This window comes from Opisthocomus hoazin, chromosome 4, assembly GCF_030867145.1.
Source record: "Opisthocomus hoazin isolate bOpiHoa1 chromosome 4, bOpiHoa1.hap1, whole genome shotgun sequence".
NCBI lineage: Eukaryota > Metazoa > Chordata > Aves > Opisthocomiformes > Opisthocomidae > Opisthocomus > Opisthocomus hoazin.
Genome location: NC_134417.1, coordinates 71,422,328 through 71,443,066, shown reverse-complemented (window position 1 = coordinate 71,443,066; position 20,739 = coordinate 71,422,328). Strand labels below are relative to the sequence as shown.

Sequence of the window (20,739 nt, the reverse complement as noted above, 5' to 3'; positions counted from 1 at the left end):
GGAATATTTCATTTTAATGTAGACTGAATTGACAACTGCAATTGTAAGCAACAAATGTTACTCCCAGTTGCTGTCGGGCATTAACCCCAAATGTTAAATTAGCAATAGTAATTACATGCTAAACACTCATTTTTTGCTCTCTGGCTTGTTCTCTTTCAGGCCGTTACTGTGGCACTACTATACCACATCCTGTCACTTCTTTTGGTAATGCCTTGGTGGTGAACTTCTACTCCAACGGCAACATTACTGCCAGGGGCTTCCATGCCACCTATGCTGCATCATCATCGTGTAAGTCCATATGGCAGGTGTTGCTAACTTATGCCTCCTGCTTTTAAGAAAAAGAACAGATCCTGTATCTCTGTCTCTCTGACATTCCCTCTTCTGAAATCCCCTGTTGCCCTTCCTCTTTTTCGCCAAGGTCTCAGCAAGTACATCAGCAAGCTAAAGAACAAGGTGCAAGGAGAAATGCTTTCTTCATTAGCAAATGCTCTGGCTCTGTTGAGTATTTTTTTTTCTATGTCATCCTTCTCAAGCCTTTGCTATCTCCTTCTTGTTGCAGCCTGCGGAGGTACTTTCCACATGGACAGAGGAGCTTTCAACAGCCCTGGCTATCCTGAGCCGTATCCGCTCAACACTGAGTGTGTCTGGACGATTCTCAGCTCCCCTGGCAACCGGCTCCAGCTGTCCTTCATGTAAATACATTGCCAGGGGTTATTACTCAGCCCTTTAACAGACATGAAGGAAGGATGCTCTGTGTTTATTAGGAAATGTAATTACCAGATGATAAAGCTGAGATATGTTTTTAGAGTAACTTGGAAAGAGAACACAGCAGTGGTTAGTGGCAGCTTGCAATCAATGTTCTCTTGTCTTAGTCACTACTTATATTAAAGCATATACAGCATTATATAAATAGGTGGTTTATTGTTTGAGCAACACAGGATGCTGAAGAAGCCAGTTCTCACTCATAAACAAAAAAAGGAATTCAGCATTGCTCTGCCTTTTCTTTACAAAGGAAATTCCTACTATTTCCTTACTTCCAGATTCATTGTAGTATTTATTATACAGCTGAGTAATACAAAAGGCCCAGATACTCCACAGATTGTAGGGTTAGAATTGATATTAAAGTCTTCAAATTTTCTCCAACAACTGTAGCAGGGGAGGTACAGCAGGGGCCAGGGGAGTATCTGAAGGAATTTTGTTTTCCCTTCAGCAAAGTAACTTTCCTTTGAAGAATTCTGACAGGAAAGTCATGCTTGATCCACAGAACAATGTGGAGCCCTTTACCAGGGTCGCTAGGTTGCTCTTTACCGTGATGTCGCTTTCTGAGCCTCTCTGTTTCCCGGCATCAAACAGTGGCTGCTGCCAAGAAAGAGAACACTGACCCTTTGCAAATCTTATCAAGAATCAGCAGGAAAAGAAAAGTAGTTCTGCAACCTGCATTTACAGTTAACCAGGACAAAAGGAAAATTTGCCCAGTAACATGGTGACTGCGTAAGGTGCAATTGTTAGGCACGTACTGATTCACTAACTCAATAAAAAGGACATTCTATTCCTCCTTTACTCACTGAAGCAGAGAAAAAGTACTACAGCCTGAAAACATTTTCCAAAATATTTGCTACAAAATAATGAATAACAACTTTTCAGAATCAAACCAGAAATCTAGTGTGAAGCAGAAACTGTCAGCAGAACATACATTCAGTTATATAAAGTGACACTGAGTAGATGTAAACTCTTTTTCTTCAGTTACACTTAGCTGAAAGGCAAGCTGAAAATACTGGAAAGCATGGAGTAATTGTATTAGAAAGCAGTATTTATTTAATTTAATTTAATATTAGCGCTTTATAAAGTTTTGTTGGCATGAGGCATTCATTTTCTTCAGCTCAGTCTGAACAGAAATGCCTGTCTTGCAATTTGAGGGTTAGCTTTAAATTAGTCTGAAGTATATCCAGATGAGCAGTTGGAACCATTTCACAGCATGTGTACACTGAACACATATGGCTATATTCAGCACTGAAGGGGAGGAGTTGTTACCAGAAAATCAGAAAGCACAAATATTTGGGGCCTTGGTTATAAGAGACATTCTCTGGAATCTTTACTATATATTCATAGCCTGCTTCTGAAAAGTATATTGGATTGAATCAAAGACTTAGAATAACAGATCATGATTTTTAGGATATATTTAGCATTCAGCTTGGTGCAATAATTAAAAATTTACAATTTAATTACTGAATCCCATTCCTTTTCTTAGGTAAAAATTGGTTTAGAAAAGTTCATGGGTATCATTACTTTTTGCACACCCAGCTTTGTGAAACTCAGAAAAGCTAAAGAAACAGTAATATTTCATAATTCTGGAGAAACTACTAAAGGATTTCTGAGCTCTGTGGTGTTATTGACAAATGAATCCAGGCCTCTGGCAATTCTTTTCTCATCAGAGAGTCTACTGAAGTAATACACATATGAAGGAGTTGCAAACTGATTTTTAAGGCTAAAAGTATTCTCTGCACCCTATAGATGTGCATCCAGTAAACAGTCTGACCTGGGTGTATATTAAAAATCTTATGTCAGGGGCTTTCTGTGTTTCATGGGTGTTGTTGGAGAACCAAGAACTATTCCAAGCATTTGAGAACAGTTTAAAAATTATAACTTTGCAAACTGAAGCTCTGTTGTAAAATAAGGGGCTAGAAATCAGAGACACCTGTATTAGCAGCACTATCAGGTGTTGAGCAGTGACGTCTGGGTTCCAGAGGGTTTCGCTGCTGCCCTGTTCTTAACTGTTACAGGAGGATACCAGCTACAAGGGGGTTAGTGGCCTGGCAGGGCAAACTCTGAAGTGTGTGCCAGTCATATGCTCGCTAATGCTCTTCTACTGCTATTGAAACAGAGCATTTCAGGTGGAAAATAGTAGCAGCTGCACCAAAGATTACCTGGAGATTCGTGAAGGGAATGATACAGGCACACTGGCAGGACGATTCTGTGGGAGCTCCTTGCCTTCAAATTATACATCTACTGTTGGACATGTCCTGTGGGTCAAATTTGTCTCGGACAGCTCAGGCACTGATGTTGGCTTCAGGGCCACATTCTCTCACTGTAAGTAAATGTTATTTAATTCAAAACTATTGTTCTTTCATAACACTTCCAAAATGATTCAAAAAAGTGATCGTTTGGCCCTGTAAAGTCTATTAGAAAATGTTTGTTGATTTCAGCAAGGCTGTAAATGTGCTTAAAAAGTACTTTGTAAAATAACTGCGGAATGTAAAGAGATGCTTTAAAACATGTCAGAACAGAACTCATGTGCATGTAAATATATTAAGTATAACATAAGAAGAAGAATTAGACATTACATGCTATCTTTTTATATTTTTCTTATATTTTTATATTATTAATATAATTACATTATTAAATATCATTATATTGTCAATATTTTATTTACATTTTAATATTATTGATATTTATATTATATTTTTATACTTCTGTACAATATTTTTTCAAATTGATCATATTATCTTTCCAGAAGCAAAAAATTCTAGGGATTACAGAAAATAAAATGTCCTCTCTTTCATTGACTGTTTTCTAACAGTTTATGATGTGGTTTTCAGATTATTCCTTCAGCAGTATTGGGCTGTGAAGATATGAATAAGAGCTATATACTAAAAGCTTCTATGGCAACCCAAGCTTACCAGTAGAGTTAAAAATATCTGACCGTATGACTTGCTACGTGAGAGTGAGCGATGATATTTAATGCTTATGTTGCTGTTTATTAGACAATTGACAAATAAAGAAAAAAACATTTCTTTCCCAGCTTTCCATTTTGCTTTTTGAGTATGACAGTGTCCATCTTCCGGTTTGGATCTCATTGACATCCACCAGGGAGCAGAATTAGAAGCAAATGAAATTATGCCAGTTTATAGATCCAAAATTTCAAGGCATCATTGCAAACATCAGTCTGGCTCGCTGCACGAACAGACTGCTGAAGCTGAACTTCCACAGCCATTCTGATTAAGCAAGCTAAGGTTCTAATAATTTTCCTTACTTTGAGACTTTTACTACTCATTTTCAAAAGGAATGATCAATAGTTCAGAGCTCAGTCAAATCAGAACTATTTTTTGCCAGAACACCCAAAGGCATTTTTAAAAAAATAATTTTGTTATATAATGCTTCTTGGGAAAAAATGAACACGAAGTAGGCAGAGTCAGGGGGGAATTCAGATGTGCTATCTTCCCCCCTCTCATATGTGTAGAGCCACACAGCTCGAATGGATAATTTACTTCAGATAAGGGTACACTGCATCCCTCACAACAAGGAAATAATTAGATGTGCATCCTAGGGCTGTCTGAGACACAAGTCTATGGCTCACAGCGCTGTCTAGTCCTAAGTAAATTAAGTCAGATGGGCTGAAATGAAAGCTACGTTCCAGGCTGGGCCCCAATGCTTCTTTGAATCTATGTGAGTTAGAGGCATTAGTTGATTCTTTCTTGTTTTTCAGTGTTTGGAAATGACATTGTAGGAAGCAGAGGACGAATAGCTTCACCACAGTGGCCTAGAAGTTACCCTCACAACTCCAACTACCAGTGGCGAATAAGTGTTAATGCTTCACAAGTTATCCATGGCCGTATCCTGCAGATGGATATCGAAAATCATGACAGATGCAGTTACGACATGTTAAAGGTGCTTTCATTGTGAGAAGTTTTTTTGTTTCAATTAATTTTGATAAAAATGATGAATCGAGAAACCTAGAAGAGGAATGGGAAGAAATCCTCAGCATCTGGTGTGGCTTATTATTTTTGCTATGTCTTCTGTTCAATAACTTTTAGCTATAGGAAGGGTTATATACTCTTTGGGTCCCTAAGAGGTATTTACAATCTGTAAGTTTGAAACTTATTAAAAATAAGTCCACAATGGTACAATCCTGAATTTTCAAATCCAAGAACTTCAGGTCAGATACCAGACTGAGCTTTGCACTGTGCTGGTTCAGTAGAGGACAACAGTGATAACAACATCCCAATGCCTATAAAAATAAGGTTATTTTAAAATCCTACAAGGAGCGATCCTTTACTTGCACCTTCATTCCTCTCTGGATCAGTAATTTGCTTTTGGAAGTAGGAAGGTACCTCTTTCTTTCTGTTTGATTGTTTTTCTGTACCCTCCTGTAATATAGCCTAGCCTTTTCACCAGGCTAAAAAATATAGCATGCATGCTGCTAAGGAAAATGGAGCAACAGAGGCAACAATACCTTTCTGATCTTAGCTAAACATAACTATTTAGTTAACTCAAATTTCTTCTTGTCTTTTTTTTTTTTTTTAACCAGCTGATTCATGAATTATCTTTTTCTTTCATCTTTGGGAAAGAGAAAGTTAATACTAGTTCAAGATATTCAGTATATTCAATTCATCATTAATTCACTGATATTCAAATTTAATATTAGTTCAAGAAGGAAATATAATTTTTTCCTTCATCTCATGTCAGATTTTAACAGCATCTTCTTTCTTCTAACTCAGCCTGCCTTTCTTTGTCTGCCTGTCTGAATGCAAAATGAGTTTCTTAAATCAGCTAGACATTCAGTGGGTGTGAATCAGCCTGACCTTTAACCTGACTCAAGGATCAGATATTCAATGTAATATTAATATTTATTTAATATTTCCTAGCTTTCTCTACTGGACATATTTTACTGTCAGAAAGAGGACAAGAACACAAATAGGTTTAAAAGGTGGCAAAAGAGAAGCATCTTTTAACCAGCCAAGATTTTGGCTTATGATTGCATAAGATGAAAAAAATATTATTGCTTATTTATTAAATGGAATTTAAAGTATATGTGTTCCTCGGGGGGGGGGGGGGGGGGGGGGGAGAAAAACAATGCCTTTTTTTCCTGCAGATAGTGTTGGTTTTTTCCTCAGTAAGGAACAATATTATACCAGGACTTACTTAATGCGGGAGGCCAGTCCATGTTCACAAAGAGCAGCCCTGCGATGGGCAATGAGCTGAATTTGATGGCTTCCATTCAGATCCTTCTAGTGTGAAAGCTTCACAATTAACAGTATATAATGGAAAGGGAGATTTTGTGCCATTTTTTGTAAGAGAGGTTTCTCTCTAACTGGGATTTGCTGAAAGATCCCTCATGCACTCAAAGAGGGTAATTTTTTCCTTGGAAACGTGCTGAATGTGGAGCGGATGAAAATCTGCCTGTGTAAGGAACAGCACCATTCTCCTTCTCTCTGCAGGTTTATGACGGGCCCACCATTCATTCTCGTCCTATTGCAACATACTGTGGTGCAGACCCTGCTTCTTTTGCATCCTCCGGCAGCTCGATGACAATCCAGTTCCAGTCAGATCCGTCTGTGACTGGAACAGGCTTTCTTTTAGAATGGTATGCAGAGGATGCTTCTGCCGTTACACGCGCCATTGCCAGAGGTGGGTTTTCAGTGGTTTGCGTGGTTAAAAGTGCTATAGACAGTGATATACTGAGCTTTACTGAAAAAAACTCCAAGCCAACTTCCTCACAAGAGAAAGCCCTAGCTATTAACAGAGGGAAAGCTTTCACTGATATTTTAATTAGGCATTTTAATAGCTTTTCAAAACAATTTCTAGGGACTCTCAGACATACTATTTTACAGTGTTTTAAAAATAAGCATGTTGCTAGAGGGGCGTTTTTCTTTACACAGATATTTCATGAAAGCTAAACATTTTATATGCTTTCAAGAAAAAGTATCCCTCTTGAAATACCATTTTTAATCACTAGCCATTGTCATATGAAACCTTTCACTATAATGCATCACGTATCCATAAATAAGGAGAACATTCTCAGTATGATCACATATCTCTGACAAATAGCACCTGTAATGACAGGGAATATGCTGCTTGTACCACTGATTTTCTCTGAGCAAGTTCAACAAGAGAAAGTTAAGACTAACTAGGACATAGTGCAATGTCTTCCTTCTAAATCTGAAGGCAAATTTCTGGGGACAGAGGGACTGAGGATCCCTGGTGCTGTGCAAGATGGTGGCGGTATGGAATGGGTTTATGTACTGGGAGAGCACTGACCCACTAGAAATCCCAGCAAGGACTCCATCTTAATCTAAATGTGTAGCTGAGACATTAGGAGTGGAGAAAGAAAAGTACTTCAGTTTCAAGAGGGCCTAAATTGTTTATCTATTATTGGTTATGTATGCACTGTTCCTTTCTGCTATGCAGCCTCTGGTAAACTGTGGTAGATGCTTTTAGGTCTTTTGCTAGATATTTCTCATGGCACAACAGGTCACATCATTGCTGTACCAGGTAGTACAGGAACATCCTTATAGGTCAGGATTTTCAGGTTTTGTACTCTCAGGCCAAACTGAAGCAATGCTTCCAAATGCATTCCTGTGACTACACAGATCATCACTGTGCCCCCACTGTGCTTAATTATGGGACTGTCATCTTAAATTATGCGAGAGGAGTGTTCAGTTTAAAAAGAGGATGCTTTCATTTTTGTCTTCTTGTACGTGACAGGTGCATGCGGAGGGACTGTAACAACTGAAGAAACACCTTCATTCCTCTTCTCACCGGGCTGGCCCACGAATTACAGAAATTTTGCTGACTGTGTGTGGCTTATCAGAGCTCCTGGATCTACTGTGGAGTTCAATATCCTGGCCCTAGACATAGAATCTCACAGCTCGTGCAACTATGATAAACTTATTATCCAAGATGGTGAGAAGCCAATCTTGCCCTACCCTGACAGCATGCAGTAGATACCCAAGGTCCCAGTACCTGGAATTCTCATGTCCATTGAGCTTAAGCAATATAGATAACAAAGGGAACATGCTCTAAATCAGTGTTCTTCCTTTATGCTGAGACATTCTGCCAGGTAAAATAGAACTAGCAAAGTATTTGGTGGTCTATGAAAAATATTTCTCAATCTGTTAAGGAGTTAAAGATCTTGAAAAGCACCTGCCTGAAAGTGTGAGTCACCGCAACCAACAGGCAGATGTGAATTGATTTGGTTTAATACTAACGTGTTCTTTTGATTTCAGGAGACACTAGTCTTTCTCCAGTGCTGGCTACTCTGTGTGGACGAGAACCTCCTGGGCCCATAAGATCAACTGGAGAGGCAATGTTCATCCACTTCATGTCAGACGGAAGTGTCACTGGAGCTGGGTTTAATGCCTCTTATCACAAAAGTAAGATTTGTTTCTCTTCTCCCCCAGATAAATATCTGCCTTGCTGCTAAAAATGGGGTAAGGAAAGAAAAGGTTCCTGCATTTTTAACAGCTGTCTATAGTCTATCTAATTAATCACACAGACCAATTATTCACATCTCATGAATGTGCATTAATAAATGTCTGACTCTGCAAAGGTAAAATTTGCTGTTTTCCCAGTGATCTAATACAACAAAGCATGATTCAACCAGACCAGTCACTTTTCACAAGTAAGAAAAGCCTGTGCTGAAGTTTATAATGGCTCAGTTGAAGGGTGAAGGAATGCCCAACTAAGAGAGGGAAATAAATGACTCAAAGCATAGACACAAAACAGAGAGAGACAGATGCAGAAAGCTGTGTAAGTTCCAGCAGGAATGTCAGCAGTTTCCAGTGGCACTCCTCCCCCACGCACCCGGGGATGACAACAGATTCCTGAACGGGTGGAGGCACCAACGAAGGTGTTAAGATAACAGAGCGCAGCCAGGGGAAGTTGAGTAGGTGACAGTGGTTTGATCCATGGCCAGAAGCAATGTACTGAGTGTAACAATATGCTTATGCCATGGGAGGTCCTTGGCATGGCTGCCTGCTCACTTGTCTGTGAAGTCTAAGAACAGAGTCTCACTGTCAAGATGTTTGGTGTGTGTCATCTTGCAAACTCCTGTCTTGTGTTTTTGGCGATCATTCACTGTATGCGTTGCTCTATGCCCCTCAACATTTCATACGTTTGCTTCAACATTTACTTTTATCTGTCACATCTTCCTTTCAGGAGACAGGGTTTTCACCTAAATGAATATGTGAATAGTCGACACTAATATTTTTTCCTTTGCTTCAACTCATTTTTCTCAGGTTGCAGAGGCTATTTGCACACAGGCAGGGGTGTGATAACATCCCCCAACTACCCTCAAGACTATGCTCCTAATCTGAATTGTTCCTGGCATGTAGCGGTAACCTCTGGATTTATCATTGCTGTCCATTTTGAACAGCCTTTCCAGGTTGAGAGTGAGGATACTTCCTGCAGCCTCGGAGATTATGTAGAGGTGAGGTTATTGGCTAGGTCACCAAATCCTCAAAGATGTTAAAGCTACCGAATCTTAGAGATTTCGGTGTCAGTAAGGCAGCCCAGGATGTGAGGGAGTGAAAATACCGAAGAGAAATACCACAGATATTTTTTCTCCTCTCTCTCTTATTTATTGCTGTGCATTATTTAATGACTAGGTTATTGTTTTTCCCCACGGTTGGAAGCATTGAGATAGTGTGTGTGCTCAAAGTTTACATTCCAGGGCTGTTTGCTTGAGTGATGTTAGCAATTTCTCTTCTAGCTGAAGAACGGGTTAGATAACACTGCCCCACCTTTGGTGTCTGGAAGAGGGAATGGACGGTTTTGTGGAAGCAGCCCCATCTCTACTATGTACACCACAGACAATCAGCTGTTCGTCCACTTCGTTTCTGACAGCAGGATTGAGGGACAAGGATTCAAACTGAAATATGAGGCTAAGAGCCTAGGTAAGTCTAGGGAATAAATATAAAATCTGCAACTCAATAGATATAACTTGGAGTTTGTCCTCTTAGAAGGAGGTTCTTGTTATAAATCCCAACCCTGTTAAAATCAGACATCTGCAAAAACGTCCTGTTTCATTCTTTAGTGCATGAATTCTGCTCTGACACTCAAATTTCTCCTTTTCAAAGAGAGGCAGCTCCAGGTCACTGAATGTGGAGATATCAAATTTTTTAAAAAAAAACAAACTTATGGGAAACCCTTTAGTAGGGAAGTAGCATCTGTTATTCGGAAGAGATATTCAAAATTCATAGAAGAAAGAAAAAAACCCCTGGAAACAAGAACATTATTTTGAACATATAGTACCTAGTGCAAGTGCTAAATGATGTCAGCAATGATTTAGGCTAGCGTGTCTAGAAAGGTGGTAACATTTCTCACAAGTTTTACTCTCAGCTGAGAAAATAACATTCCCTGCCAGAGCTAACATTCTTTGAAAGAATGAAAAAAATGGAGGCTCAGGTCCCAGGGGTAGAACAGGGACTTGGCATTTGCAGTTTTTCCACTGTATTCATGACACTTGCCACTTGGGACACCAGGAGACCTCCTGTTAAACAGTGTAATGAAACATAATTAAGGCACCCTGTCAATCTACTCAAATTTTTAAGTGCTTGTGTTCTGCCTACTTTTCCCTGCTGCCAGAAAGAATCATTCTTAGCATTACTGTAGGGGATTCATGAAGATAATAGGTGAAGCTGTACAATAGTATTTCTACCATTTCAATTTACAAAACTTGACTAAAACCCTGTGTTAAGACAGTGTTGCTAGTACATAGTGGGAGTTTTTGACTGAAAGGTTCTGTTCAAAATAAAGATAATTTTATAGGATAAAGGACCTGAACAAATCCTCCTGTTTGGTCTGACTTGCATTCCTCACTCATTATTGTCTCAAACAGACATTTCAATTTTTAGAAAGCAGAAGTGGGGAGTGATTCACAGAAGCATTGATGGGTCTGACTTGTAGGCTTTCTAGCTCCTGGGAACTGGGATAGGAACAAGGCAAGAAATGTTTCCTGCTTGATTTAGAAGCAATCCAAGGAAGAACTAAAAGCAATTTAATTCAGGGCCCTGAGCATTTGGAAATGAGGAGGGCTAGGTAAGCAGGAGCGCAGGAACATAGGATTCTACTGCATTAATTTTTTTTTCCCACAGTAAGCAGTAAAATGCATTTGGTTTTGATGTAACTATAGGACACCAAAAGGAAACTGTGTTGGAATATAGTGATAACTCATCTCATATTTTTGATGTCTCACCCATTTCCTTAACATGTTGTTTTTCATTGGCAATCTTTTCTTTCCCAGCTTGTGGAGGGAATATTTATATCAATGATTTCAACCCCAGCGGATATATGTCTTCCCCCAACTATCCCAGCAACTATCCCCCGCATGCTGACTGTGTCTGGACCATAACTGCTCCTAATGGACATGCAGTAGAGCTGCAATTTGAAGATCAGTTTTACATTGAGCCTTCACCAAAGTATACATCCACATTATTTTGCTTGTGTTTCTTCATAAGCTCCATTCTGATTCTTCTTTCCCTGTTACTTTGTCTAATTCCTCCCAGAGTGCACTTCCAGATTTACAATAAAAAGTGGGCAGGAAATTTTTGAGAGGGATCACTGAAGCTGTCAGGCCACTGGTATACATTCCTAGGATTTCGCAGTGCATGACAGAAATGAATATAACAGAGAGGAAGCGTCCATGGTAGAAAGGTGCTTTCTGTAAAATCTGTGTCCTCTAGTCCTTTCACATTCAAATTTTCAGCCATTTTGACTCTCATGTGCTTTTAAATCCAATGGTTTGCTACAACAAAATTTGTCTCCCTCCTCCATTGCCTGTCTGAGGATTTGCAAAGGGTCTGCAAGTTTTGCACTCCCTTCCTGAAGCATAAAACAAGGCCTAGATTCCAGCTCATGTAGCTTCATTGGTTTGGGGCTGAACCACTATATGGCAAAGGTCAGTGTCACCTGTGAGACCACGTCCAGAAAAAACCATGCAGGATGGAGAATCCCAAAGGCGTCTTTTCTCTCTGGCGTCCCAGGATGCTGCACCATTCTGAAGGCAAAAAGCTGTTAGTTAAGATGTTTTGGGTCTTTCTACGCCCACCTAAGTAAGGCCTCAGATGTGAATTTTTATTCCTTTCATCTGTCTTATATGTGTTCCTTAATTCAACAGTCATCAATGAGACTTAATAGGGAATATCTGCTGAATCTGAACGCGGCCAAAAAGAATATGTTAAAGATGGTCACAACTGCTTTATCAGTGCTGCTCATACCCCTCCCCAGAACTTGATTCTGTCAGATCTGATCTGATCGTAGACTGGGCTTGAAATTAACCTTTCTCAATGCTTCTAGCACTTATTTTGATTCAAATATTACATAATTATAATTGATTATGAACTTGTTGATTCTGTCCAGATCACACTGCGTGGAAACTGATCTAATTTAGTACAGCTTCATGGCTTTGTGCAGATACTGAAATGATTTCAAAGCATTACTGCTATGCATTGAACAAGAAATTCTCTCCTCTTCTAGCTGCACTTCCAGTTACCTAGAGGTACGCAACGGCGCTGACTCCACTGCCCCCATCATTGCCAAGCTGTGTGGAGGTCTGATGCCAGGCTCGCAGAGATCCTCAGGAGCTGTCATGTACCTGAGGTTCAGGTCTGACAGCAGTGCCACGCATGTGGGATTCAATGCTAAATACTCCATTGGTAATGCTTGCATTTATCAATTTATCTGATTTTAGAGAAGATTTTGGTCTTAAGTGTCAGGCTTTTGTACTAGGGCTTCAATCATGCCTATGAGGTAGACTGGCAGATACATGTCTCTTTCAATTAATGTTAGAGCTAAGGCATCAGAATCATCATACGAGTTAAGATCAGCAAGTTCTGCGCATAGCAAGAGGTCAAAACTATGAAAGTAGGAATTGGCAAGTGTTCATAGATCTGCAGCAGTGGAAACAAAGATTGGATAACCTCTTGTCAAAGACAATTATCAAAGGGACAGCAGGAAAAAAAGCTTGACGTGGAAAAAGTCATGTAACACGATTTGATTTTCAGCATGCAAAATTAGTGTCTTTTTCATGAGCAGGATCTTGAAGGGGAATGGAAAGATCAGCTGAGAGTTGTCAGAAGCAGAACAAATTAGGATCTTCTCTATGTAAATGTAAATCAATCTACAATAACAATGCTGTTAGAAAAACAGCAGCAGCACAACAATGGGCTGAAAAAGGAAAAAAGAGTAAGAACCATCATTTGTTAGCTGGGAAGAGAAATACTTTAAAATAGTTGCGCTCAAGCTGCAAAAACAGGATTAGAAAGCACTAGCAAAGTTTTAAAATTAAATAAAAAATAGTCTTTTGTCAGGTTCAGAAATATGCTACATTTTGTTTTGATAATGTTAATAATCTTCAATGAATAGCAACTATTATGTTAATATTACTCATACAGGAAAGTCTAGGACTGTTAATTTCTCAAAGGCAAAGCAGTGGACTATATTGCTTTACACAGAATTTTTGTTGATTGCGTTAGATCTCAAACACTTAAACCAATATAGTGTGCTATTCTGTTTCTGAATGTGAAAACTGAAGCAACTTGCAGGAAAACATTGTTAGTATATGAAGCCATAATTTATATTTATCCATGAAACATTTACAGTATCTCAGCTGTATGCCAGTCAACCTGGAACAAAGCGCTAATCACTCAAAAGAGCAGATAGTATGAGCAGAACTGTTACTGGCACACAAAGATTGTAACTCGCAGACACACACAATACAATGTAAAATCCAATAAATTCCACCTGGGAATATTATTTGCTGTAAGCTTTAGTATTATGAACTTATATTTGCAGGTACCACAGCAAAACGAGTTTTCATAAAGAAAATTAAAAATAAATAGCTGTTTCCCAAAGTGTGCAGTGATCCTTTACCAAAGCATCACAAGGAGTGGAACAAGAAAGGACTGCAGGAAAGAGGAGTCTGAACCATAGCTGTAGGCCCAAACCAGCAATCAACCTTTGTTAGTCATAAAAAATCTAGATCTACATTTAGCAGACTAAATTTCTTTACAATTATCTAATAAATCTTTTCAAGATTTTCTGGTAAATACAAACACGGGTAGAGATTAGATAGAGATCTTGAAATCTGTGACAGAGAGGAAGGGGTGCTTGCAATGAAAGGGGGTGTGATGGGAAAAAAACCCTCAACAAACTAGGACCGGTTGCATTAGGATAGTGTGGAAGATTTTTAACTGCAAGGCAGTTCCTGTAATTCCTGTTTTATTACCACAGTTAGAGAACAAGTCAGTTGTGCCTTTTAGCTTGAAGTCTTGTTTAGGAGGAAGGTCATCTCTCTGAGGCTCTTCACTCAACCAAGCAATGTTCTTCCTTTTGCAGCTCCCTGTGGCGGGACAGTGATAGGACAAACTGGCATCATTGAAAGCATGGGGTACCCTGAGATTCACTATCAAGACAACCTGCTATGCGAATGGTTTCTGCAGGGTCCCAGGGGCCATTATCTTACCATCAGACTAGAAGACCTAGATATTCAAAACTCCTCTGAGTGCACAAATGACTTTGTGGAGATCCGAGAATACAACGCTTCTGGTCTGAGAATTATTTCAGTGTTTGTTTTCCCTTCCCTAGTACTACTACAAAACCTCACCAGAGGTTCCTAAAAGCATTTCCCTTTGGGTACAAAGTGAGCCTTTTCAATGTACAGTATTTGCTTCTGTCTGCCTTGCTTGCTGAAGCAAAGACAAATAAAACCCCTCTATTTTCCAGCCAGAACTTGATTTTACTAGTTTACTCCTGCCTGTCCAGTTAAATTGGAAAGTGATGCTTCAATATAAATAATATATTGAAACAAAAATGTCTTTCTGTATTTGATATTTGCAGGAAATTTGTTGGGCAGGTACTGTGGTAATTTTGTCCCTGATGCTGTGGACACTTCTGACAGTTTTGCTTATGTCAAGTTTGTCACTGATGGATCTGTGAATGCCCGAGGATTCAGACTGCGCTTTGATTCCAGTACTGAAGGTTGGATTTCTAAGGTTGCAAGTTACTTTCAGGGAAGCAACATATACCACAGACCATAACTGCACTAGTACAGCATTTATTTTAGATCAGTTATTCTCTGAGTGCTGTCTATTTGCTTTTAAATTTAAGCTCTTGGGGAAGTACGAATTGAGCTCTCTGATCACTTCTTAGCCAAGCTAAAACTCTGAGAGGCAAGCAGTCTCCTGCTATAATGGATTTTACTGGAAGTGGTAGGTCTCATGCAAATGAAGCACACTTGTCCACACCTATCCAGCAATCAGTCTAGGGATGTCCTAACATACCCTCCCCACATCCCTCTTGGTGAGGAGGTAGGTAAAGAAATGCTGTGATTTGCCTTTATGTTATTCTGTCCCTATGAAGTGAGTGGTATTCTTAAACCTCCCTAAAACCAATAGTTTTTAACCAATAGGTATTAAGCAGAATCACAGAACTGCAGAGCCACCGAGATTGGAAGAGACCTCTGGAAACGAGGTAGTCCAACCCCCATGCTCAAGGAGGGTCAGGTAGAGGAAGTTGCCCAGGACTGTGGCCAGTGGGGTTTTGAATGTCTCCAACGAGTAAAAAGTGTTTTCATATGTTCAGATGGAATTTCACGTGTTTCAATTTATGCCCATTGCCTCGTCCCATGCACGATGACTGCAAAGAGCTGCTTTGATCAGGACATAGACCCAGTCCTGCTTCACACTTCTCTTTCACACTCTTAGTGCCCATGCAATGCTTGTCCTGCCGAAATATGGCTACTTTTTAAGAAATTCTTTGCAGTAGTGTTCTTGAAACATCTCCTGCTCATGCTTCTTAACTCCTTCCAGCTCATTTGAAAGCTCAGCTGAAAGCTTCTTTATTCTTCATGTTTGCTTCTGCAATAAAATAACAGAGGGGGAAGCAAACTCCAAAAGAATGTTATTCCACTCCCAGGACCCTGTTATGCAACCATAGATGAGAAACTGTATTAGCAAAAATTCAACACAAGTGGATACACAGATTAGAGTATTCTGCAGGAGTCTGTGAGGGTGAGGAAAGGGACTAACTGTCCCACTGCACTCCATTAAACTATATCTCTGTATTTTAAAAAGAAACCAAGTGTAAGTTGGTAAATTTATACCATTAGTCTCAGAAGAAAAATGCACTCTACACCCAAGATCTTTAGTGTTCTTTCCTCACAGCACAATTTGATATTCATAACAAAGACAGGAAAAACACAAAACAACTCTACTGAAAAAACGTTTCTTAAAATCCCTGAAAGCTTTTTCTCTACCTCTGTTTAACCAGTGGAGGAAAAACACATCCTTCATCACTACCCACTCTAAGACCTTGCTTGTTCTGTGTAGCTCTGCTCAGTCATCTGAAGGGCAGAAATGTCTCAATCCTGCCACAGTGGGAGGCTTGTACCGCTTGGCTTCAAAGCCTGTGGGTCACTCAGGCTTCTGAAGCCTGGCATGAGCCCTTCATGCAAGGGAATATTAATAATTAGACTAAAAGGAGCTCCTATGGTCAATTAATATTCAATTACATTCATGGCTGAGCGATAAAGACTTGCAGGAACTTAGCTGTTTAGACAAACATATAGACAGAATAGGCATATCAAATCCAGCTCTCGGGATCCCTTTTCTTGCATGATAAAGTTTTTTTGCTGTAACTCTATAAGCAATGCTTTACTCTAAGAAGTGTCCTGATATTTGTGTATTTCAGAATGTGGTGGGGATTTTACTGCCTCTGTTGGAACATTTACTTCACCCAACTATCCCAACCTATACCCACATAATCGAGTGTGTGAATGGAGGATCACAGTGGAAGAAGGCCGACGTGTGACTCTAACTTTTAATGATATGAGAACTGAAGAACACTGGAGGTGCTCATCAGATTACGTGGCTGTGAGTATTGGGCGTGAAAGCAGAAAATTCTCTTCCTAATCCCTTTAGGGAGCATTAATGGATGTAATAGAGCTGAAATGTCATATATAGGTCTACAATCTGGTTTTAAAACCAATCATAATTTAATCCGGGGAAAACAGAGAATTGAGAGACAGTTAACTCTGTAGGGTGTCTAAACCCATCTGTTTGTTTTAGGGTATGGAAATTTTAGAATTGTGGTCCAGGCAGAGGGGAGGACTTGAAGAAATAATTGGAATTGTCTCTTTGTCAATGATGGAAAAACCTCCAGGGTTTATGCAAGCTTTCAATGTCTCTTCTCTGTGGACACAAAGTCCGTCAGTCAGTTCCAGGTCTCTCTTGACTTTGGAGGTTGTTGCTGCTGTTGTTACTTATTGTTGTCAGTTAAAAAAAAACCAAAAGAAAGAGGAAAAAAAACAGATTGAAACAAATTGCAACAAGTGTGTTGGACCTTGCATATTCTGAAAGAAAGATAGAGAAACCCCAGAAAATTCTACATATTTGTCACCCCCCATCTCCAAAAAGATAGATTTTGGTTACTTTATCATGGTTATTTTAGATTTTTTGTTATTTAGTGAAAAAAAAATCAAACCTGGCACACCTAACTGGACCTGGTGGCATGTACAAATGCCTTAAAAATATGATTCTTCTGTGAAACTGCAGGAATGGAAGATACAGTTGAGTTTCCCTTTTGTTCAATTTAGCAGTATAAACACAGGAATTATTTTTAGAATGATCAGAAACTAGCCCATGCACAAATGTGAGGGGGTGAAGTAGCTCTCCCTTGTGATTTGTAGATGATCTTCCCCTTGTTTTCCTTAACAGATGCTTTAGATAGACCATGGGGAGCTGGCTTTTTATTGATTAATGAAGTAATTATCTCTTAAAGGAAGATCTGTCCTGCCAGCTTTTGTGCTTTCAGCTCTCTAACATACTCCAAATCTCAGTGGGAAACATCGTTTCTGCCTTGCTTGCACTGCTGAGATAGTAGTAGAAAGAAGAAAATTAACTCCTAGGTAAAGGCTGTATGAAAGAAACTGCAAAATATATCTGGATCATCAAAAAGTGAAATGTTGGAACTAATAAAAGAAAAACCCACGAGCATCAAAGAATTTTGAGGAGATTTTTGATAAAGCTGATGTTGGCTTTAGCAAGACTACGAAGATGATCGTTTAAAATGGAATGAATATGATCAGTAGCTGACATTATTAAATGAATGAAGATATAAACATTGAGCTAAAATACAGTTTTTTTCCCAAGTAAACTGTTTCCATTTCTGTAAAAAAAAAAAAAAAAAAAAGAGAGGAGAGGAGGCATATGTTTGTGTTTTGCCAAAATAAGCAAGGTATTTTTGACGTTTTGCTTCAGAGCCTCACCTATTCAAGGCAATGGAAGTTTGTTCCAAGGTTTTGAGTAGACTTGGGAACTAACCTGCTGTGAAGGACATCAATGAACCTTGTGTTAAATATATGAAGCACTGTTAAATCAAATAATACAGGAGATGCTCATAAGACTGTATTTTGATCTCATAAGAGTTTATTTTGACCCAACAGGTTTACAATGGCTTCAGACAGAACTCCCCCCGGCTGGCCATGCTGTGTGGTGAGGTAAATCCAGGCACTGAGGTGAAATCGTCTGGAAACACAATGAAAGTCATTTTGGTGACAGATATGTCCCATGCAGCCAGAGGCTTCAGTGTCTCATACACGTCTAGTGAAGATGCAGGTAGTGTGTGGTTATGAATTAAGTGTTTGATCTTTAGTGAGTCATTTCATAGTTAAATTGCTGGTGCATGTTAAAAAATAACCTAGATAAACAATAAACCTCTGATGCCTTTTTTTTTCTTCTTACAGCTCTTTGGTGGAAGTAGATAACATATCTTTAATTAGTTGAAAAGATGTGAAAAAGTGGGGAATCTCTGGGAGTTATGGACTTTATGTGCCTGTTATGTCAAACTTCAAATGAAAAGAACAATCTCTGTTATGGATCACAGTCCTCACTCTCACTACTGATTTATTGTTTCGTACTTAGTCTTGAGTAAGAGATGGTCTGAAGTGGCCTTATTCCATGAACAGATCCAAAAAACATAGATCCATAGACAACTCGAATAATTCAAGTGCTTCCTTATTACTCAGGGGGGTAATTAAATTATCATAGCTTGTGAAAGAGTGCAGCTAACCTACTTTTGCAAGCTCAGCCTCCAGAGAGGAGGCAGCTGGCAGAGCCTTACTACTACTGCCTTGAGTCTTTCAAACTCAATTCTCCAAATCCCCTCCAAGCATCCTACTGTACCATGTGTAATGTTTTTGAGGGTATGTTCCAGAAAAATCTCGAGTCTAGTAGTAATGGGTAGGGCTGAGCAACACTGAACTGGAGCTGCAGTGGGATTTCATCAAAATATTCAATAATGCTTGTTGTATTGATGGTGCTGCTGATATATTTTATTTGATACATGAATAATTGTTTCTTTGCTTTACACATGTGTGTTTAAAGACTTGCCAATAAATTCAGGAACACTAGGCAAGAATTCTCTTGTACACAGCAGTGAATTATAAAAAAGGAACATGACAGAAAAAGTTTTGATCTAATCAGTATGTATGCTTGCTGACATGTGCACATCAGAATAAGCAGGGGCAAGATTTCTCTTCGTACAAGAATTTTAACTATTTTTTAAAAAATTATTTTTTGTTTCTGCAGTTTGTGGTGGAACCCTGATGGGATATAAAGGTGGAAATTTCTCTTCTCCTAGTTATGATGGTGTCAAAAATTACACAAGTAACCTGAACTGTGAATGGACCATTGAAAACCCTTCCCATTATAACTCATCCATATATATCTCTTTTGAGGATTTCCACTTGGAACATCACCAGGACTGCCAGTATGACTACCTAGACTTACGAATAGGTTTGTATGTTCAGCAGGAGAATAGATTAAGTCTATCAAGATTCCAGCTGTGCAACTGTGTTTGTGCCAAATCTGGCTAATATGTATTTGCAGAGCAATTGTACATTTGAGAGAGTTTTCACGTGCATGCTTTCCATGCTGGCTTCGATACCAGGAGTGGGATTTCAGTGCCAGAACAATGGATGCATGGATTTGGCCACCCTTGCTTTCAGGGGAGAAAATGGAAAACTGGATAGGTGTCTTTGGGGTATAAATTGTTTTGGTGGTTGCAATACACACCTCTTTACAAGGGACAATACAAATTTCACTTCATCTCCCTTGAAAGATGGCAGTCAGGAGAAGTTGGAATCATCAAAATAATTTAGTTGGTCCACAGCCCGTTCTCTCCCTGCTTCTGAAATATCTCCAGGGACAGCAGGAGTGGATTGCTTTAATTATTCATAGCCTCTGGGCTGCATACCCACTTCATATCCCGGTTTTGTACTCTGTAAGATAATTCTCCAAAAACAAATCCACATTTCCTGTAAGACTGCATAAAAAAATACAGACTAAAGCATTTAAATGGAAAACAATAACAGGATTAATGCACCAGTAATATCTCTGCATATTTGAGCACCTTTAGCTATCTGTAACAACAAGCAACTGGAAATGTCAGAGCAAAGTTGATCATCTAATGCCTAGTGTAGTATGAAAGCTCCAGCTGTTGTCTTCACTGAGGGGCTGTATCTGTGAGTCCCAGAGAGAGCAGGTTCTAATTTACCAGGAAATCATTTCTGAAAGGAGGGTTGGGTATTTCAGAGCAGGAATCTGTTACATTCTTATTTGCATTCATTTGTACGAGATAGCTCTTGGTCGTATAGCATCGGTTTGTCCTGTGTAGAGCCAAAGCATGCATAGCTGTGTAGCCTAACAGTTCCCTCCCCTGTATGCACTGGAGCTGGGAAATAATAGAAAGAGAACTCATAGAAAGAAATAATAAAATATGTCTGGTCTGTAACCATCAGTTCCCACTGCTCTCACTTTATTGTGAACCTCAGGCCTCCAGGCAATACAATCAAAGGAAAGAGGAAAGATGTAGTCTTATTTTGCTCTACACAGTTTTGTAATCTAAGTAGTAACGTTCATTTTGGCCATAGTAATGGATCTTCAGTTTCACAACCAGTCTCATGTC

At 39.2% G+C, this 20,739-nt stretch overlaps 1 protein-coding gene across 1 annotated transcript in view; it reads left to right on the top strand.

The window, feature by feature from the left end:
* CUBN (cubilin) overlaps positions 1-20,739 on the top strand; it is a 151,919-nt gene that overhangs the window by 91,279 nt on the left and 39,901 nt on the right. The window contains exons 35-50 of the mRNA XM_075417480.1: positions 160-288; positions 560-692; positions 2,882-3,087; positions 4,484-4,665; positions 6,216-6,405; positions 7,483-7,680; positions 8,004-8,150; positions 9,015-9,205; positions 9,488-9,671; positions 11,021-11,195; positions 12,253-12,431; positions 14,113-14,322; positions 14,614-14,754; positions 16,465-16,646; positions 18,218-18,389; positions 19,362-19,568. Coding sequence (XP_075273595.1) covers positions 160-288; positions 560-692; positions 2,882-3,087; positions 4,484-4,665; positions 6,216-6,405; positions 7,483-7,680; positions 8,004-8,150; positions 9,015-9,205; positions 9,488-9,671; positions 11,021-11,195; positions 12,253-12,431; positions 14,113-14,322; positions 14,614-14,754; positions 16,465-16,646; positions 18,218-18,389; positions 19,362-19,568 — 2,826 coding nt within the window. The remainder of the gene's footprint in view (positions 1-159; positions 289-559; positions 693-2,881; positions 3,088-4,483; positions 4,666-6,215; positions 6,406-7,482; positions 7,681-8,003; positions 8,151-9,014; positions 9,206-9,487; positions 9,672-11,020; positions 11,196-12,252; positions 12,432-14,112; positions 14,323-14,613; positions 14,755-16,464; positions 16,647-18,217; positions 18,390-19,361; positions 19,569-20,739) is intronic.